Consider the following 19,577-nt stretch of genomic DNA (forward strand, 5'->3'; position numbering starts at 1 on the left):
TAATTCCAGTGAGAAGATATAACTATTATAAACCTCTAAGCAGCCAATGTATGAGCATCAAAATATATAAAGCAAACATTGATGAACATAAAGGAAAATATCAACAGTAACACAGTAATTGTAATGGACTTTAACACCCCACTGACATCAATGGATGGATCATCCAGGCAGAAAATCAATAGGGAAACCATGGCCTTAAATGACATATTAAGCTAGGTGGTCTTAATAGACATTTTAGAATATTTAACCCAGAAGCAGGAGAATATAAATTCTTTTCAGGTGAACACGGAACATTTTTCAGGATAGAACACATGTTAAGCCACAAGACAAGACTTGATAAATTTAAGATTGAAATTATGTCAAGCATCTTCTTCTATCGCAATGGCATGAAACTAGAAATTAATTACAAAAAGAAAACTAAAATATACACAAACACGTGGAGTTTAAATAACATGTTACTAAACAATGAAGGAGTTAACTATGAGATCAAGGAAGAACAAAAAACACTTTGAAACAAATGAAGATGAAGACACAACAACCGAAATATTTATGAAACACAGCCAAAGCAGTTCTAAGAGGGAAATTTATGTCAATACAAGCCTACTTCAAGAAACAAGAAAAAATTCAGCCCTGGCCAAGTGGCTTAGTTAGTTGGAGGATCGTCTCATACACAAAAAAGTTGTGAGTTTGATTCCCAGTCAGGAGATATACCTAGGTAGTGGGTTTGATCACAGTCAGGGTGTGTGCAAGAGGCAACCAATTGATGTTTCTCTCTCATGTCAATGTTCCTCTTTCTCTCTCTCTCTTCTTTCTCTCTCTCCCACTTTCCTCTTCTCCCTCTCTCTCTCTCTCTCTCTCTCTCTCTCTCTCTCTCTCTCTTCATCTCTTTCTTGTCCTCTCTTTCTAAAATCAATAACAGAAGGATTGAAGACTTCCGGCCAAGATGGAGGCATAGGCAGATACACTTTACCTCCTTACACAACCAAAAGAGGACAACAACCAATTTAAAAACAAAAAAACAACCAGAACTTCCAGAAAATCAAACTGTATGGAAGTCTGACAACCAAGGAGTAAAAGGAGAAACATTCATTCAGACTGGTAGGAGGGATAGATACAGGCAGCCAGGGCAGAGAGGATGCATGGCAAAGTCGTGTTTAGTAGACCAGGTGGTCACACATTAGCATGTGAATAAACTGGAAGGAACAACTGGGAAGGAAGACAGACTGTGTAACCCATGGTTCCAGCACTGGAAAATAACACCTCAAAACCTCTGGCTATAAAAACCTGTGGTGGTTGCAGCAAGTGGGAGAAACTGCCAGCCTCACAGGAGAGTTCTTTGGAGGGGTCCACAGGGTCCTAGAATGTACACAAACCCACTCATTCAAGAATCAGCACCAGATGGGTGCAATTCACCTGTGGGTAGTGGGGAAAGTGACTGAAAGCAGGGCAAGAGCTGAGCAAGTGGCATTGTTCCCTCCCTGACCCCTCCCCCACATACAGTGTCACAAAGCAGTGAAGTAAGTTGCACTGCCCTGGCAAATACCTAAGGCTCCTCCCCTTAGAATGGAACGGGTGTGCTGAGACAAAGAAATGTGGCCCAAATGAAAAAGCGGATCAAAACTCCAGAAAAAGAACTAAGCAATGAGGAGATAGCCAAACTATCAGATGCAGAGTTCAAAACAGTGGTAATCAGGATGCTCACAAAAATGATTTAATATGGATGCAAAATAAAGGAAGAAGGGAAGGCTGTACAAAGTGAAATATAGAAAAATATACAAAGAACCAACAGTGAAGGGAAGGAAACTGCGACTCAAATCAATGATTTGAAACAATAGGAAGAAATAAACATTACACCAGAACAGAATGAAGAAACAAGAATTCAGAAAAATGAGGAGAGGCTTAGGAACTTCTGGGACAACTTTAAACATTCCAACACCTGAATCATAGGAGTACCACAGGAGAAGAGGAAGAGCAAGATATTGAAAACTTATTTGAACAAATAATGAAAGAAAACTTCCCCAATATGGCAAAGGAAATAGACTTTCAGGAAATCCAGGAAGTTCAGAGAGTCCCAAAGAAATTAGACCCAAGGAGAAATACACCAAGATACTATCATAATTAAATCACCCAATATTAAAGATAAGGAGAGAATCCTAAAAGCAGTAAGAGAAAAGGAGAGAGTTACCTACAAAGGAGTGCCCATAAGACTATCAGCTGTTTTCTCAAAAAAAAAAAAACCTTGCAGGCAAGAAGGGTCTGGAAAGAAGTATTCAGTCATAAAAGTCAAGGACCTACATCCAAGATTGCTCTATGCAAAGCTTTCATTTAGAGTGGAAGGGCAGAAAAAATGCCTCCCAAATAAGGTCAAATTTAAAAAGTTCATCATTATCAAACCATTATTATATAAAATGTTAAAGGGACTTGCCTAAGAAAAAGAAGAAGATCAAAACTATGAACAGTAAAATGACAATAAACTCGTAACTCTCAACCACTAAGCCTAAAAAAAAAAAAGCAAACAACTAGAGCATGATCACAGAATCATGGAAATGGAGATTACATGGAGGGTCATCAGAGGGGAAGGGGAGAGGAGAATGGGGGAAAAGGTACAAGAAATAAGAAGCATAATCGGTAGATACAAAATAGATGAGGTTAGGAATAGTTTAGGAAAAGCAGCCGCCAAAGAACTCATATGTATGATCCATGGACATGAACTAAGTGGCAGGGCTGGGAATGCCCTAAAGAAGAAGGGTACAGTATGAAAGGAGATAAAGAGGAAAAAATGGGGCAATTGTGGTAATATAATCAATAAAATATACTTAAAAATGGTATTCCATTGTATATAGCATACCACATTTTGTTTATCTATTCATGAGTTGGTTTATGCTTAGATTCTTTCTATCTTTTCAAAAAAAAGATTTTATTTATTTATTTTTAGAGAAGGGAAGGGAGGGAGACAGAGAAGGAGAGAAACATCAATGTGTGGTTGCCTCTCGCCAGCCCCCCTACTGGGGACCTGGCCTACAACCCAGGTATGTGCCTTGACTGGGAATTGAGCCAGCAATCCTTTGGTTTGCAGTCCGGCATTCAATACACTGGGCCACAGTAGCCAGAGCTCTTTCTACCTTTTGATTACTGTGAAAAATACTGCTATGAAAATTCGTTTATAACTTTTCCTTTGAACACGTGTTTTCATTATGGGGGAATCATATACCTAGAAGTAGACTCTATGACTCCTAAGAGGTTTATAGTTTAGTTCTTACATTTAGATCTCCCATCCATTTTGAGTTAATTTTTGTATATTGTGAAGTAGGAGTCCACATTTATTCTTTTTCATGAGATATCCAATTATCCCAGCATCGTATGTTGAAAAAATTATACTCCCCACTGAATTAACTTGGTATCTTTGTCAGAAACATTCATATATTTCTGTACTCTCAGTTCATTCCATTGATCGATAGGTCTATCCTCATGCCAGTACCATAGGTCTTGATTATTGTAACTTTGTAGTGATTAAGACTAATTGAAACCTTAAGCAAACATAATCAGCTGGGAGGGTCTATGGAAGGAGCTAAGGCTTGTGAAAGTTCTCGCACTCTATGTAATCATGAGAACTTGACTAGAACAACTCTGGTTATAATAAAGATCAAAGGTTTTGACTTCTCTTTCCCTTAACTTCTTTTCCCTTCTATAAATACCCCTCTGTCTTGTCAGGCAGGCCAGAGTAAGCACATGGCTTGCCATGTCTGCATGTCTGCGCTGAGTTGCAATCCTTTCTTTTTCCCAAATAAGTCCTTTTTGGTGACAAAACACCTAACTGACATTATCTTTAAGTCAACAGTAGTTAAGTTTTGAAACTGGGAATTGCAAGTCCTCCCATTTCATCCTTTTCTCTTTCAAAATTATTTTGGCTATTCTGGGTCCCTTGCATTTCCATTTGAACTTTAGAGTCAGTTTGTTCATTTCTGCAATATTGTTGAACAAGCCCTACATTCCTAAGATAAACCACACTTGGTCATGATGTATTATTATCCTTTTTATGGACTGTCAGAGTCAATTTGTTAATATGGTTGACTCTTGAACAAGGCAGGGATTTCAATCTACCCCACACCCATGTAAATGAAATCCCCATATAACTTTTGACTCCCCCCAACTTAACTATTAATAGCCTACTGATGATCAGAGCCTCACCAATAACACAACCAGTTAATAAATATTTCATGCATTATATGTTTTATGGTATATGTATTTATGACATCTTTTTCTTAATTTTTTTCAATATTTCTAGGCTGTGCAGTTTATCTGTGAATTTTTTTTAACTGTTGCAAATCTCAAAAAAATTTCCAGAATACGGGATGGAGCAAAAGTATCTACGGTTTCTCATATGGAAAATAATACAATAATTAATAAATAATATACAAAAATAAACTCTTGTTTCAGGTACTCACAACTGTAAACCTGCTTTTGCCCACCCCTGAAGAAAAAAAAAAGTGGACCTTTGCAGTTCAAACCCATATTGTTGAAGAATCAACTGTATTTTGTTGAGATTTTTAAAATCTTTGCTGGATCTGTAGTCAACAAAGGGCCTTAAACTGTCATTTAGAATGTATATGCTCACTCTGTGGATTATAGGCAGGCAACCTGGGACTTTGGGAGACCAGTAAGAAGGCTACAGCTAGATCCACAGAAAAGACGGATGATGATGCTCTGGACCAGGCTAATGGCGATAGAAATGGAGGGAGTGGATAAATTCGAGATGAATCTGTTTCCTATCCTCCTTTCCAGTGTTTTCTCCCATACCCTCCCCCATTCCCATACACAAAGACCCTGAATCCACATTTTGCCCTTCTTCTGACCATTTTCTTTCCTCACTATTTCTCTAGTCCTTCCACCTTAACTATTACTTCCTTCAGGAATCCTTCCCTAATGCTCTTATGTAGGTGCCCCTCCCATTTGCTCTCATGACACTCAGAATGTTCCACTTTAAGTATTTATCATCCTTGATTATAATTTACATGTTTAATACTTGTTTGTGGTAGAGAAGTTTACCAGCCAGCCTTCCCCATGTGATTCTGGGTCACACACAAAACAAAAAAGTAGCAACACATCCACACTTGAATTTCTGGAATTCCCCTACACATTCTCCCCTATCCCACCCCTTATATGTGCCAGGCACTGACACCATCAATTGTCAATATGTCTTGGCAAAACCTTTAAAGAGCATATGAAGCATTTGACTATTGATAAAGAATTATGACACGATTGTTCAGGTATCAGAGTAAACTGGTTTCACCCACATATGATTCATTTCATTAATTGCAGACCAAAGAGAAGCACAGATGAAAATTAAGCGAACACACAGAGAACTGCAGGCACAGCATCGTGGGAATAGTCCTATTTCAGGAATTTACAAGGATGATTTTGACCAAATATTTTTTCCTCACGCACCACATAAGATGCCCCACATAAGATGCAACCACACTGCTTTTTGCAGGGGTGATATTTAAAACATTGAACTGTTAAGATTGCTTGGGCATTGACCAGGGACTTAGCTGGAATAGGTCATACAGGTCCCCTGGGGTGCCCTGCCTGACTTCATAGTTGCTGGGGAATTCCAGAGTACTGGAGAAGAGGCAAGTGTGCAAGGTAGGGGCCAACTCATGGAAATAGCTATTTACTGACAGATATGAAATTATTTCAATATTTTAATAACTAACAGGTCCATATTGATTATGTACTGTCAAGTACCAACTATATATACAGGTAGATTCATAGAGAGCTTTGTACAGGCCAAGTGTTATTATTTACTGTTGTTAGAATATTCTCAAATGCAAAGTTGAGCCTGTGACTCTCCAGCTCAAAGCCCTCTGAAGGCTCCTTTATAAAATTTTGCCACTCATGAAACGTGACAATTCCCATCCTGGAGTCTCTCAGCCCCCAGCTTGCCTCTATTTGCACATTTATAATCCACATGCTCTACACTCACCTGGCTGCCCTTGATAACAGTGTTGGTCTCCCAGGTGCCAGCCTTCTGTCTGAACATCACAACAAGGCCAGTGTGCTGATATCGAGGTGCTCCCAGAACCAGGGTTTGGACCTGTTTCTTCAAGATGACTTCAGCAGCATAACCTAAAGGTGGTGACCCAAGAGAAGTGCTTTTTCCCTGCAGACCCTGCCCCCCTCTAGCAGACCTGCCCCTTTAGCAGGGGCATCCCTATGTTGGTAGGTTGAAGTAATTTGACCTCATACTATATTCCTCTTTGTTAACATAGTTAAAATGGAATTTTGAAATTTCTGTTTTTAAAGCTATCCTAAGGGCCAATGAAAGATCCAACGACATCTTGGCTGGTTGAGTCATACCACATCCTGACCCTTCTTTAGAGTAACCCTGCCCTCACCACTTACCCAAGTAAGCATCGTTCATGTCTGAATCTACCCCGGTTGTGTTGATGAAGGTGATTTTATCTTCTGACATTTGCAGAAAAGCTCCACCAGCCCAGTCAAAGCTCCCCACAGCACCTAGCAAGAGACCATTCTGGGAAAGAGAATAGAAGAGGATTGAGCAATCTGTAGTTTCAATGCCATCCCCATCAAAAGTGCAATGGCATTTTTTACAGAAATAGAACAAACAATCCTAAAATTTGTATGGAACCACAGAAAAACTCAAATAACTTAAAACAATTCTGAGAAGGAAGAACAAAGCTAGAGGCATTACACTTCCTGATTTCAAACTATATTGCAAAGCTATAGTAATCGAAATAGTATGGTATTGACATAAAAACAGACACATAGACAAATAGAACAGAATAGAGAGCCCAGAAATAAACCCATGCATAGGTGGATCAACTATTTTACAACAAAGACACCAATAATATTCAATAGAAAAAAAAGACAGCGTCTTTCTTCAACAAATAGTGTTGGGAAAACTGGATAGCCACACACACAAAAAAAAAACAGAATGAAAGAAACTGGCACACTATCTTACACCATACACAAAAATCAATTCGAAATGGATTAGATATTTGAACATGAGACCTAAAATTATAAAACTACAGGAAGAAAATATATAAGCAGTAAGCTTGACATCAATCTTGGCAATGATTTTTTTTTTGATTTGACACCAAAAACAAAAATAAGCAACTAGAAATACATCAAACTAAAAAGCTTGTGCACAACAAAGGAAACAACCAACAAAATGAAAAGGCAACTGATGGAATAGGAGAATATATATTTCAATCATAGGTCTGATAATGGGTTAATATTCAAAATACATAAAGGACTCATACAACTCAATAGCAAGAGAACAAACAACCTGATTAAAAATTAGGCAGAGGAGCTGAATAGACATTTTTCCAAAAAAGCATACAGATGGCCAAGAGGTACATGAAAGAAGTACTCAACATCACTCAACAAAAATCAAAACCACAATGACCTATCACCTCATACCTTTTAGAATAGCTACCATCAAAAAGACCAAGAAAAAGCCCTGGCTGGTGTGGCTCAGTGAATTGAGCACCAGCCTGTGAACCAAAGGGTCACTGGTTCTATTTCCAGTCAGGGCACATGCCTGGGTTGCAGGCCAGGTCCCCAGAAGTGGGGTGCACAAGAGGCAACCACATATTGATGTTTCTCTCCCTCTCTCCCTCCCTTCCTCTGTCTAAAAATAAATAAATAAAATCTTAAAAAACAACAACAACAAACATTGGTGAGGATGTGGAGAAAATAAAACCCTTGTGCACTGTTGTGTGAATGTATTGGTACAACCATTATAAAAAACTATATCAAGGTTTCACAAAAAATTTTAAAAAGAATTACCATATGATCTAGCAATTCCACATCTAGGTATTTATCTGAAGGAAATGGAAACACTAACTCAAAAAATATATGTGTACCCCATGTTTTCTACAGCATTATTTACCATAGCCAAGATGCACAAGCATCCTAAGTGTCCATCAGTGGATGAATGGATAAAGAAAATATGGTATACGTGGTGGAATATTATTCAACCATAAAAAAGAAGGAAATCCTGTCATTTGCAAAACCATGGATGAATTTGATGGCATTGTTCTTTGTGAAATAAATCAGACAGACAAAAACAAATACTGTAAGATCTCACTTATACAGAAAATAAAACAAACAAACAAACAGACTCATAGATACAGAGAACAAACTGATGGTTGCCAAGGGAAAGGGGTGGGAAGTGGACCAAATGGGTAAAGGTTGTCAAAAAGTACAAACTTCTGGTTTTAAATAAATAAATCTTGGGAATGTAATGTACAGCATGGTGAATATAGTTAATAATACTCTATTGTATACTTGAAAATTGCTAAGAGAATAAATCTTAAAAGTTCTTCTCCCAAGAAAACAATTGTAACTATGTGTGGTAACAGATGTTAACTAGACTTACTGTGGTGATATATATATATATATATTTTTTTATTTAATTATTTTTCAAGTACAGTTTTCTGTCTATTACTCCCATCCCATCCCACCCCCCATCCTCCCCCCTCCCTCCCATTTCCACCCTTCTCAGTTGTTGTCCATGTATCCTTTATATAGGTTCCTCTAAATCCCTCCCTTATTTCCCCTGAAATTCCCTCCCCTCTCCCCTCCGGTCACTGTCAGCCTGTTCTCTATTTCAGTGTCTTTGGTTATATTTTGCTTGCTTGTTTGCTTTGTTGTTTAGCTTCCTGTTAGAGGTGAGATCATATGGTATTTGTCCTTCAACACCTGGCTTATTTCACTCAGCATAATGCTTTCCAGTTCCATCCATGTTGTTGCAAAAGGTAGGAGCTCCTTCTTTCTTTCTGCAGCATAAAATTCCATTGTGTATATGTACCATAGTTTTTTGATCCATTCATTTACTGACGGGCACCTAGGTTGCTTCCAACTCTTGGCTATTGTAAATTGTGCTGCTATGAACATTGGGGTGCATAGGTTCTTTGGGATTGGTGTTTTAGGGTTCTTAGGATACAATCCCAGCAGTGGAATTGCTGGGTCAAAAGGCAAGTCCAATTTTAGTTTTCTGAGAAAATTCCATACTGTTTTCCATAATGGTTGTACCAGTCTGCAATCCCACCAACAGTGGACCAGAGTCCCCTTTTCCCCACACCCTCTCCAACATTTGTTGTTTATTGCTTTGTTTATGATAGCCATTCTCACCGGTGTAAAGTGGTATCTCATTGTAGTTTTAATTTGCATCTCTCTGATAGCTAGTGATATTGAGCATCTTTTCATGTGTCTCTGGATCCTCTGTATGTCCTCCTTGCAGAAGTGTCTGTTCAAGTCCTTTCCCCATTTTTTAATTGGGTTAGTTGTCTTCTTAGAGTGAAGTCGTGTGAGTTCTTTGTATATTTTGGAGATTAAACCTTTGTCTGAGGTATCATTGGCAAATATGTTTTCCCATACAGTTGGTTGTCTTTTTATTTTAATGCTGTTTTCTTTAGCTGCGCAGAAGCTTTTTATTTTGATGAGATCCCATTTGTTTATTCTTTCCTTTATAGTCCTTGCTCTAGGGGACATATCAGTAAAAATGTTGCTGCGTGAAATATCTGAGATTTTCCTGCCAATGTTCTCCTCTAGGACTTTAATGGTGTCATGGCTTATATTTAAGTCTTTTATCCACCTTGAATTTATTTTGGTGTATGATGTAAGTTGGTGCTCGAGTTTCATTTTTTTGCATGTAGCTGTCCAGTTCTCCCAACACCATTTGTTGAAGAGGCTATCTTTACCCCATTTTATGATACTGCCCCCTTTGTCGAATATTAATTGACTGTAGAGAATATATATATTTTTTAAATCATTATGTTGTACACCTGAAGTTAGTATCATGTCATACATCCATTATATCGCAAGTTAAAAAAAAGAAGAAGAAGAAGGAGAACAGAAATGACAAAAAAGCAAGAAAGAGCCATTGATGCCCACCAAAAATGTGCCTCCCAAAAATACCCATCACAGAGAAGAACCTCCAACCCTGTGGCTCTTCTCCCCCTTCTTCTTACCACCCCCACAATTTAACGAGGACCACTCACAGAAGTTATGGAAGCACTGAAGCCTTCCTGAGACATTTCATACTCAAAGGAGCTGGTACTTCCTGTTTGAGTACCTGTGAGGAGGAGAACATTCTACATTAAAGAAGGCAGAAGAGCCTAGAACAGGCACTGGAAATTCAAATGCTACCATGGCCAGTCCCTAGCCCCCTCTCCCTCGGACATGGCTGGAGCTGAAGGCATGCAGACCCCTAGACGTGATGGGAACAGAAGCAGCTCAGAGGTGGCGAATAGTAGCTCTTCAAGTGTGCCATAATAAATGGCTTCCAGCTCTGATAGGTGTAGATCATCTGGCAGGGCAACATCGGCAAACCGAAAGGTATCCAGTTCAATTCTAGTCATGACACATGCATGGGTGCAGTTAGTCCCTGGTCCGGTGGTTGCAAGAAGCAACCAATCATGTTTCTCTTCCTCTCTTTCTCCCTCCCTTCCTCTCTCTCTAGAATCAATAAAAGAAAAAAAAATGTGGTCTCCAATAAAACTACATTGCAGCCCTGGCCAGTGTGGCTCATCCTCTGGTACACAGAAAGGTTGCACCATTGGTTCACTGGTCACGGTGCACACCTAGGTTGTGGGTTTGATCCTAGTGGTGGCATTTATGGGAGGCAACAGATCCATGTTTCTCTCTCACATGATGTTTCTTTCTCTCTCTGCCTCCCTTTCTCTCTAAAATCAATAAGCTTGTCTTCGGGTGAGGATTTTTTTTTTAATGGCCTCCAATAAACCTACATTGCAAAAAATGGGAAAGAAACAAAATGGAAAAAGTTTTAAAAAGTTAGAGAGGCAGAGCCTATGAATTAGTAGTAGAAAAAGTATTGAACTGACACTTTAGTGAATGGAACATTTCACGTAATGGAAGGGATTCACAGATGCTTACAATACTGGAGAAGCTGAAGAAAATTTAGATTGTCCAGAGTTAACTGAAGCATTTCTTAATTCTCAGAAAGCTAGTAAAGAAAAAGATGGTCCAAAAAAAAAGAAAATCTTTATCCACAGTGAATCTGATGACTGCACATCAAAGAAGAAAAGACATGCTGCTAAAAAACTAAGAGGCTTTGACACTGATTTTGAAATCCCTGTGCTATGTTGACTAAAAAGTCAGGGTTCATGAATTGTGTAAGAATTTGTTCATGAAAACCTAATCAGATGGTTAGAGACACTGGCAATTTAAGACCTGCTGGAATTAAGCCCTGGCTGGTGTAGCTCAGTGGATTGAGCGCGGGCCTGTGAACCACACCATCATGGTTCGATTCCCAGTCAGGGCACATGCCTGGGTTGCGGGCCAGTCCCCAGCAGGGGACTCACGAGAGGCAACCATACATTGATATTTCTATCCTTCCCTTCCCCTCTAAAGATAAATAAAATATTTTTTAAAAAAGACCTGCTGGAATTAATGGCTACACAAACTTTGTAATCTAAGGTCTTGACCTGCATGTTTTCTCTTTACCCCAACTCATTCTTTACCTGTCGGCACAATCTCAGCATTTAGGGTGCTGGTTTAGCAGAAGCCAGGAAAAATAATAACTTTGTAATAAACAAAATGTTACCCAACTGTATATTCTTTACTTTATTGGAAATATTGGTAAATGGTAGTCAATAAATAGTTTCACATTCCTTTTAAAAAACCACATACACATGTTATGATGGACAGACAAAAAGAAGGCTCAGGTGAGAGCTATGCTGAACTAGAAAGCATATGCTCCTTTTAAAGGGATAGTGGCTGTGGCCCCAGCCACTTTTTGCCAGTAGGAATGTGGTCCTCAAGGTGTATAATCTTCCACCTGGTCAAGAGAAGCCATAAATCCAGTTTGTATATGAACTTTCCCCCAATTTTAAAATTATTTTATTCAAAAAATTTTTATCAAGGATACTCTATGCACCAGGTACTATACTAGGCCCTAGAAAAACAGCAGTGAACCAAACAATGCTGACAACATATCCAAATTTTTAGAAAAATACTGTGTGGGATTTGGCTTCCCTACCCTCCAATTTTTCAGCCTGTGGCCAAGAGTTGCAAAATTAGAGATAAAAGCCTAAATCCTTCTATTCCAAGGTACAGACCAAGTGAAGCCAGAGTTCCTGGGACATGGCAGAAGTAGTAAGAGAGCTGATGCTGAAGGTCAGGATGCTAAGGATTAGGAGGTTCTAGTTTCTAGAGAGGAATATGTGTTTTGGAATGAGAAGCTGCCTCTGGGGCTGTTTCAGAAGTACAGAACCTTAGCTCACCCTCAATTGCAAAGATCTTCTCCTGAAGCTGGTTCTGAATGGTCTTCAGGGCTTCAAAGTTATTCACCCGGAACACATGATCACGAGCTGGCTTGGATGCAATGGTATTAAGCTCTTCTCGGGATTTAAAGCTGTTGAAGGCATCTCCCACCTGTTGTCAAGGAACATAGGCTGAATCAGACACTGTCTGGCCCTTGGGACAGGGCTGCCAGTGATAGTAGAGCAGTTCATACGCTGTGCAAGGAATTCTGTCAAGAGAGCAACTGGGGACTGAAATCCAGCTGTTGGTCCATTTGCTGTGCCATGTATCCTGGTGTAGGCTGACCTTTCTCCAAAGGAAAGGACGCCTTTTTCTTCATGTGAAGGGGTTTACTACTTGCCAAGTAATGCACCTTTTTCTGTGTCACACAAGGCACTGTGATAGTTTGATTACATTGCTGACTCCAACCCTTCACCCATTCTTGTATCCAAGCCATTTCCCCCAAACTTTCCCAAGCCTTTCTATTCTTGGCAGAGTAACCTACCCCATTCATTGTCTCTGGGTTCAGCCACATGTTTCTCATGTTATTAAATGTGATGCAAACAGAGGCTTGAAAAAGTGCTTGCAACACTTCCACTTGCTCGTTTATTCCTCTGCCTTTACCATGAGGACATGTCCAGGCTAGCCCACTGGGGATGTCCTCATGGTGAAGACACAGGGCAGAAGAGCAAAGTTACTTAAGCCTGCTGCTCCCAGTATTTCTGTCCAACAGACAGAGCTGGCAACCCTCAGAACTGGAGAGAGCCCGATCAGGATAAGCAGGGCTGCCAACCAACCTGCCACTGGTTGCAGATGCATAAGTGAACCCAGCTGAGATCAGAAAAATTACCCAGTTGACCTACAGAAACTTATTGTTTTAAACCACTGAATTTTGGGTTAGTTTGTTATACCTCATCATTGTGACAATAGTTAGCTGATACACACACAAATGGACTAGAAGTGACTGTCATCTCACTATGATTTTATTGATATTTGCTAATCAAAGGGAGGGTATATCTAAGCAGAAACCCTCCACAGAAACATCAGGCCAGAAAGCCACATTTCCTACCCCAATGACGTAGCGAATGACACCCTCTCTGTCTGCCTCAGGGATGACATCCTTGTACTGCAAGGGATCACCATACTTTTCTCCATCTGTGATGACAACTAGGATCTTAAAGGCATTCTCCCGGGCTCCACTGTTGCTGTTAAACAGTTCTCTTCTGTCCAGGGAAGAGAAGGGAAAAGTCAAATGGGAGCAGATGGAGATACTGCTAATGCTGTAGAGGGAGTGTCAGCAGTCACAGATGCAGATGCAGCAGGGCACTGTCTGGGACAGGCTTGGGCTTCCCAGAGAGGAACACTGAGATGTGGCTTCCCCAAATCTGGAAAGGCAGCAGGAGAGGGGAGAAGAGTGGAGGGGAAAAACACCTTCACTTTGCCTTTATATACTTTTGCATAGGTTGGTTTTTTTAACTGAGTATTATTCCTTTTAAATTAAAAAGTATATATGTATCTATTTTTAAATAAGCTGACTTGGGCTCTCATCAAACCTCTCCTGGTTTGATACAACAGCTGTCTAGCTCATCTTCCTGCACTTTTATCCCAACCCTGACCCTTGCCTTTACACAAACATTTGCAGGAATTGGAATGAACTTTCCAAAACAAGGTGTGGTTTCATCTCCCTACTACTTAAAACCTTCAGTGGATTCCCTCTGGCTTTTAAGTTTTTTACAGTGACCTGGACTCAACTGGTTGTTCTAGCTTCCCTCTAGCATTCTCACTTACCCCCTTTATGCCCACCTTTACTTACAATTTCTTTTGTCACGAATAGTTCTTCCTCCACACCTTTACTCATGCTATTCCCTCAACCAGAAATATCCCTTACTCCATCCCTGTCTGAACAACTCCCCCCATCCTTCAAAAATCTGGCTAAAAATATTACTTCCTTCTTATACCCTAAGCAAAGAGGGAGGAGCTTACACAACTTTACGGATTCCCGTGGCAGTGTGTGTCTTCCCATACAGCTGTATTATTGGTGTCACCAGTTGTCTAGGGTTAGGGTTATCCTTGAAATCTTTAAAGGTGAAATGAGTCTGGAACTCTTCAGAGTACTGCATCAAAGAGAACTGGGAAGAGGCACCTGGCATTATACTGAAGAAGATGCTTCTCCAACCCCTTAGCTATCTCCCAGGAAGACCTACAGAAGTCTTAAAACACTCTAATCTCCAAATTCCTCCATATTCTACACTGCCCTCCCTCCTTCTGCCTCAGCAGGAAAAGATCTGCCATCAGCTCTCACCTCTCAGTATTAGAACTCAGAGATGATACTTGGGTTTCATCTCCCATGCCAACTGCTATCAGTCAGAGCTGCCCAATTTACAGAGAGCTGGAAGAATACTGTGGCTGTATCCAGACAGAGCAAGAAAGAAAATCATGAAAGAAAACTATGATCAACTGGTAACTTGTTAAAGTCTGTAACTGAAGTAGAAGGGAGAAATGGCAGCCTGGTTGCTATGTCCTTGACAGCCTTATATGGGCTATTCCCTAACCTATCCATTGACCCTCACCAAGGTTTTGGACTTTGAGAACTGATTCATCACAGTTGAGACAAACTCCTTCATCTTCTGAAAGTCACGTGAGATGATGCTACTAGAGCCATCGATCAAGAAGGCAATGTCACTATCTCGCTGAGGGCAACCTGGGAGAAAGGAAAAAGAGCATGAACTGATTAAGTACTAGAGCCTCCAGGTTCATGCTTTGCATGTCAGTTATCTGCTGAACAATAAAATTAAAAGGTAAACAGATTCAACCCACGCTCCAAGTTAAATACAAAGGTGGACAAATTGGTATGGAAAAAAATTGGTTAATTCTGCCCAAGAGAGTCAGGGAATGTGGTGATATTAGAGCTACCTCATGAAGAATGAGAAATAATTTGCCAGTAGTACAAAGAGAGAACTAAATTACAGGGAAAACAAGGAATATCACATATAAAGGTATGCTGGATATTTTCCCTTCTGCCCTCGGAAAATCCAGTTTCTACCTTTCCCCACTCTGCTCTGCAGCCTGTGAGGTTGGCCCACATGGTCCCCACCAAGATGGCTTTTTCACCCTCTGGCTTCTAGTTGGATTTGCCCAATTAGGAGCCTCAACAGGAGACTAGAGAAAGTGAGATCAGAGTATTCTCTTTTTGGCTTCCTACCTGAGAGGTTGTTCTAGGCCAGCTGTATCCCTCAACAGAAGATCACCACCCCTCTCAGGGAGGCCTGCTCCACACAACTTTCTCTCCTCTGGATTCTGCTGACTTTTCCCTCTCCATGTCTTATCAGATTAGGGTTGGTAACAACTCTGATGCTGCTGGCCCTGGGTTCCTGCTCTGTCTCCTGTAGTTCCCTTAGGCCCTACCACACCTTTATAATTAGTCCCTTTGTGAATAAAACATCTTCAAATTATCTTAAACAGAGTGTGCCATCTGTTCCAGTAGAGACCCTGACTGATACAAAGGAGATGTGCCTGAAAGAATTCTGGTAGAATGCAGGAATGAAAATGAAATGACCAGGGTAAATCCATAGGATGGTGATGTGGTGATGGGGACAAGGCTATGACATGAAGCAGGGAACAGTTGGAAAGAGCCTCTCTACTCAAAAAATAGTTTGACTTTATCCCTTAGGCAGTGAGGAGCCACTGCAGGTTCTTAGAAAAGGGAATAAGATAATCTGTTTGGATTTTAGAAAGATTTCCATAGCAGTGAAGACTTTTAGCAGCTTTATTCATGATTGTGAAACATTGCAAATAACCCAAACATCCTTCAGTGGGTGAATAGATGAATCGGTGAATGAGACTATAGTAAATCCATGCAATGGAATAGTACTCAGCAATAAAAAAAAAACTAGTGACACACATAACAATATGGATGAATCCCAAATGAAAACTCAAAAGATTAAAATTTCACTTATGTAGAATTCTTGAAAAGACAAATTATATAGTGATGGAGAACAGATCAGCAAGTGCCAGGGGCTAGGGGTGAAAGGAAGGAGGCAACTGATTATAAAAGCATAGTATATGGTGTTTTTTTTAGAAGGGTAATAAAGCCCTTTTTTCTTACCCTTGCCTGAGGACAACAAACTTTACCCTGGTTTGTTGATTTTTGGAGAGAGAGAAAGGATGAGAGAGAAAAAGAAATATTGATCAGTTGCCTCCTGTACATACCCCAACCAGGGATAAACCTGCAACCCAGGTGTGTGCCCTGACTGGGGATTGAATCTGCAACATTTTGGTGCAACAGGATGATGCTCCAATCAGCTGAGCCAACTGGCCAGAGCAGGAGGTAATAGAACTCTTTTGCATCCTATTCATGTTGTTACTTACACAAATCAATATATATCCTAAAATTCATGAAACTGTACACTAAAAAATAATCATGGGGATGAAACATAGTCAATAATTTGACTAAGGGAACAGTTACAATAAATATGTACGGTGTCCAATGGGTAATAGACTTATTGGGGTGACCACTTCATAAGGTATATAAATGCCTAATCACTATGTTGTACACCTGAAACTAATATATTTCATATCAACAGTAACTGAAAAACAAATAAATTTTTTTAAAAAGAAAGAAAAATGGCTCTGACTGGTGTGACTCAGTGAACTGAATGCCAGACTGTGAACCAAAGGGTCGCTAATTCAATTCCTGTCAGGCACATGCCTGGGTTGGGGGCCAGGTCCCCAGTACGAGGTAAGCAAGAGACAACCACACATGGATGTTTCTTTCTCTCCCTTTCCCAATCTAAAAATTTAATAAATAAATAAAATATTTTTTAAAAATCTTTAAAAAGAAGGAAAATGGCCAATTTCACTGTATGACATTGAAAAATAAAATAAAATTACCCAGAAAAGTATTGGCTTTTTAAAAATAAACAATCAGACTCTAAGGTTTATATGAAAAATATATTAAGATTAGCCAGAAGAAGCATTTTTAAATCTCAAAGATATGATAAAATAATCAAGGTACAGTACAGTGAGTATAGCATGCTACCATGTGGCACAAAGTGAAAAATATAGATTTGTATATATTTTTAATACATGGAGTATCTCCAGAAGAAGGCACAAGAAACTGGTAACAGTAACTGACTCCCAGAAAGGAAACAAAAAGCTGGGGAACCCAAGGGGGATAGATTTTTATAGTCTGTTCTTAGTGTCTATTGAACTTTGAATCACGTGCATCTAAAAGGAAAAAAAAAATTAGCCCTGGCTGGTGTGGCTCAGTGGATTGAGTGCTGAACTGTGAACCAAAGGCTTGTCAGTTCAATTCCCAGTCAGGGCACATGCCTGGGTTGCTGGCCAAGTCCCCATATGGGGGAGCATGAGAGGCAACCACACATTGATGTTTTTCTCCCTCTGTTTCTCCCCCTCTTCCCCTTTCTCTAAAAATAAATAAAAGAAAAAACTTTTTAGAAAAGGTTAAAAGAAACAAAAATATTTTTATTGAATTTATTGAGGTGACATTGGTCAATAAAATCACATAGATTTCAGGTGTACAATTCTATAATATATGATCTGTATCATAAAAATATTTTTTAAAAGAAGAGTCTTGAACTCCTGAGAGTGAGGACTGAAGGGAGAAATGTGGGGGTGGGAGCTGCAGCCACAGAACTGAATGCAATCAGACAGGAAAAACATATGGAAAGAAGAGAAGTTGTAACCTGGTGCCCCTAGGGAGGCAGGGAAGGCAGAGAAGGATGGCCTGATGGTGATGTTTAGCAGAAGCCCTTTGGAGTGGGGTAAAGCAAGAAGAAATGAAGGGCCCTGGCCAAGTACCTGGGTTGGTTGGAGCATTGTCCTGTACACCAAAAGGCTGCAGGTTCAATACCTGGTCAGGGCGCATATCTGGGTTGTGGGTTTGATCCCTGTTCCAGACATGTATGAGAGACAATCAATCTCTCTCTCTCTCTCTCTTTCTCCCTCTCTCTCTTTCTCCCCTTTCCACCCTCCCTCCCCCTCTCTCTAAAATCAATAAACATATCCTCAGGTGAGGATTTTAAAAAAAGAAGGGAAGGAAATAGATATCTAAGGCTGAGGTGTTTGGGGAGGAAGATCCACAGGTCATCTCTGAAAGGTGAGTGAACATGAAGACATAAAACATATTCTTCATTCAGGGTCACAGTGACATTTGCAAGAGCCAGGTCTGTACAATGGGTGGGTAGGAGCTAGATGTCAAAGGGTAAAGATCATGACATGGGGGAGATGGAGTCAAGGGGAGAGAACTCTTTCAAGAATTTTGGTGAAAGGAAGGAGCAATGGCAGAAAATGGAGTGGAGACCAGGAAAAGAGAGGTTTATTTCAATTGGTATCAATTTTAATGGTTGATACGGGTAGCATGATCAAGTTTACATTCAAAGGAGTGTGAGAACAGACAGTAACCAGAGGTGAGGGGGGAAGGGGATCAAGAGGGAAAGAAGGGAAAGGGTCATAAGGGAACATGCATAAAGGGCCCATAGACAAAGCCAAAGGGAGTAAGGATTAAGGGTGGGAGGTGGGGGTGGGTGGGGCAGGGGAGAGCAGTGAAGGGAAAATGGAGACAACTATACTCAAACAACAATAAAAAAAATTTTAAAGGATTGAGAGAAGTTTGAGCTCCTGAAGAGAATGAGTGATTGAAGATATGAGCCCCAGAGTTGATGCTGAGTTGATGTGAGAGAACCTCTGAAGCCCAGATGAGAGAATCACTGGAAGTGGAGACAATTTGTGTCTGGCAACCCTGGTGTTCTCTGTGAAGAAGGAGATACAGTTATGCGTTGAGAGTGAAGGGCAAAGGAACAGAGCTTAGGGGGGAAAAACTGTAAAAGGAAGACATTTCTGCCCTCAGTTCCAACTTGGAGACAAGCAAAAAGAGGGCCAATCAGTTAAAGAAATCACTGGCAGAAAGCAGCTTTAAAAAAGATCCATTAACTCACTCACTCTCCTTCAATCAACAATGTTTGGGGAAAACCATCAAGATAATACCCTTGCACAGTCCCCTCCTCTTGAGTTTTAGCTGGAATTTTGACTCACTTTAAAGGAAGCAGAAGTAATGAACTGTTACCTCTGAGATTAGATTATAAAAAGGCTGTGACCTCTGTCTTGAATGCCTGCTTTCTCCTCTCTCTCACTCTTTGTTCACCTACCCTGAGGGAAGCTGGCTGCTGTGGTGTGAGCTACTTTCTCGGGAGGCCCAGGTGACAAACAACTAAGGAAAGCCTCTAACCAACAGCCAGTGAGGACCAAAGCTTGGTCCAACTATCTTG

At 40.2% G+C, this 19,577-nt stretch overlaps 1 protein-coding gene across 2 annotated transcripts in view; it reads right to left on the reverse strand.

Annotated features, from left to right (window-relative positions):
• Positions 1-19,577, reverse strand: part of ITGAM (integrin subunit alpha M) — a 67,987-nt gene that overhangs the window by 20,483 nt on the left and 27,927 nt on the right. For both annotated transcript variants that reach the window (XM_037033645.1, XM_037033644.1), the window contains 7 exons: positions 14,862-14,992; positions 14,275-14,420; positions 13,361-13,514; positions 12,273-12,423; positions 10,029-10,102; positions 6,403-6,532; positions 5,984-6,126 (listed from right to left, as the gene is read on the reverse strand). In XM_037033645.1, the coding sequence (XP_036889540.1) occupies positions 5,984-6,126; positions 6,403-6,532; positions 10,029-10,102; positions 12,273-12,423; positions 13,361-13,514; positions 14,275-14,420; positions 14,862-14,992 (929 nt within the window). The remainder of the gene's footprint in view (positions 1-5,983; positions 6,127-6,402; positions 6,533-10,028; positions 10,103-12,272; positions 12,424-13,360; positions 13,515-14,274; positions 14,421-14,861; positions 14,993-19,577) is intronic.

This window comes from Sturnira hondurensis, unplaced genomic scaffold (genome assembly GCF_014824575.4).
Source record: "Sturnira hondurensis isolate 20B ecotype Veracruz unplaced genomic scaffold, ASM1482457v3 Scaffold0021756, whole genome shotgun sequence".
Taxonomy (NCBI): Eukaryota; Metazoa; Chordata; class Mammalia; order Chiroptera; family Phyllostomidae; genus Sturnira; species Sturnira hondurensis.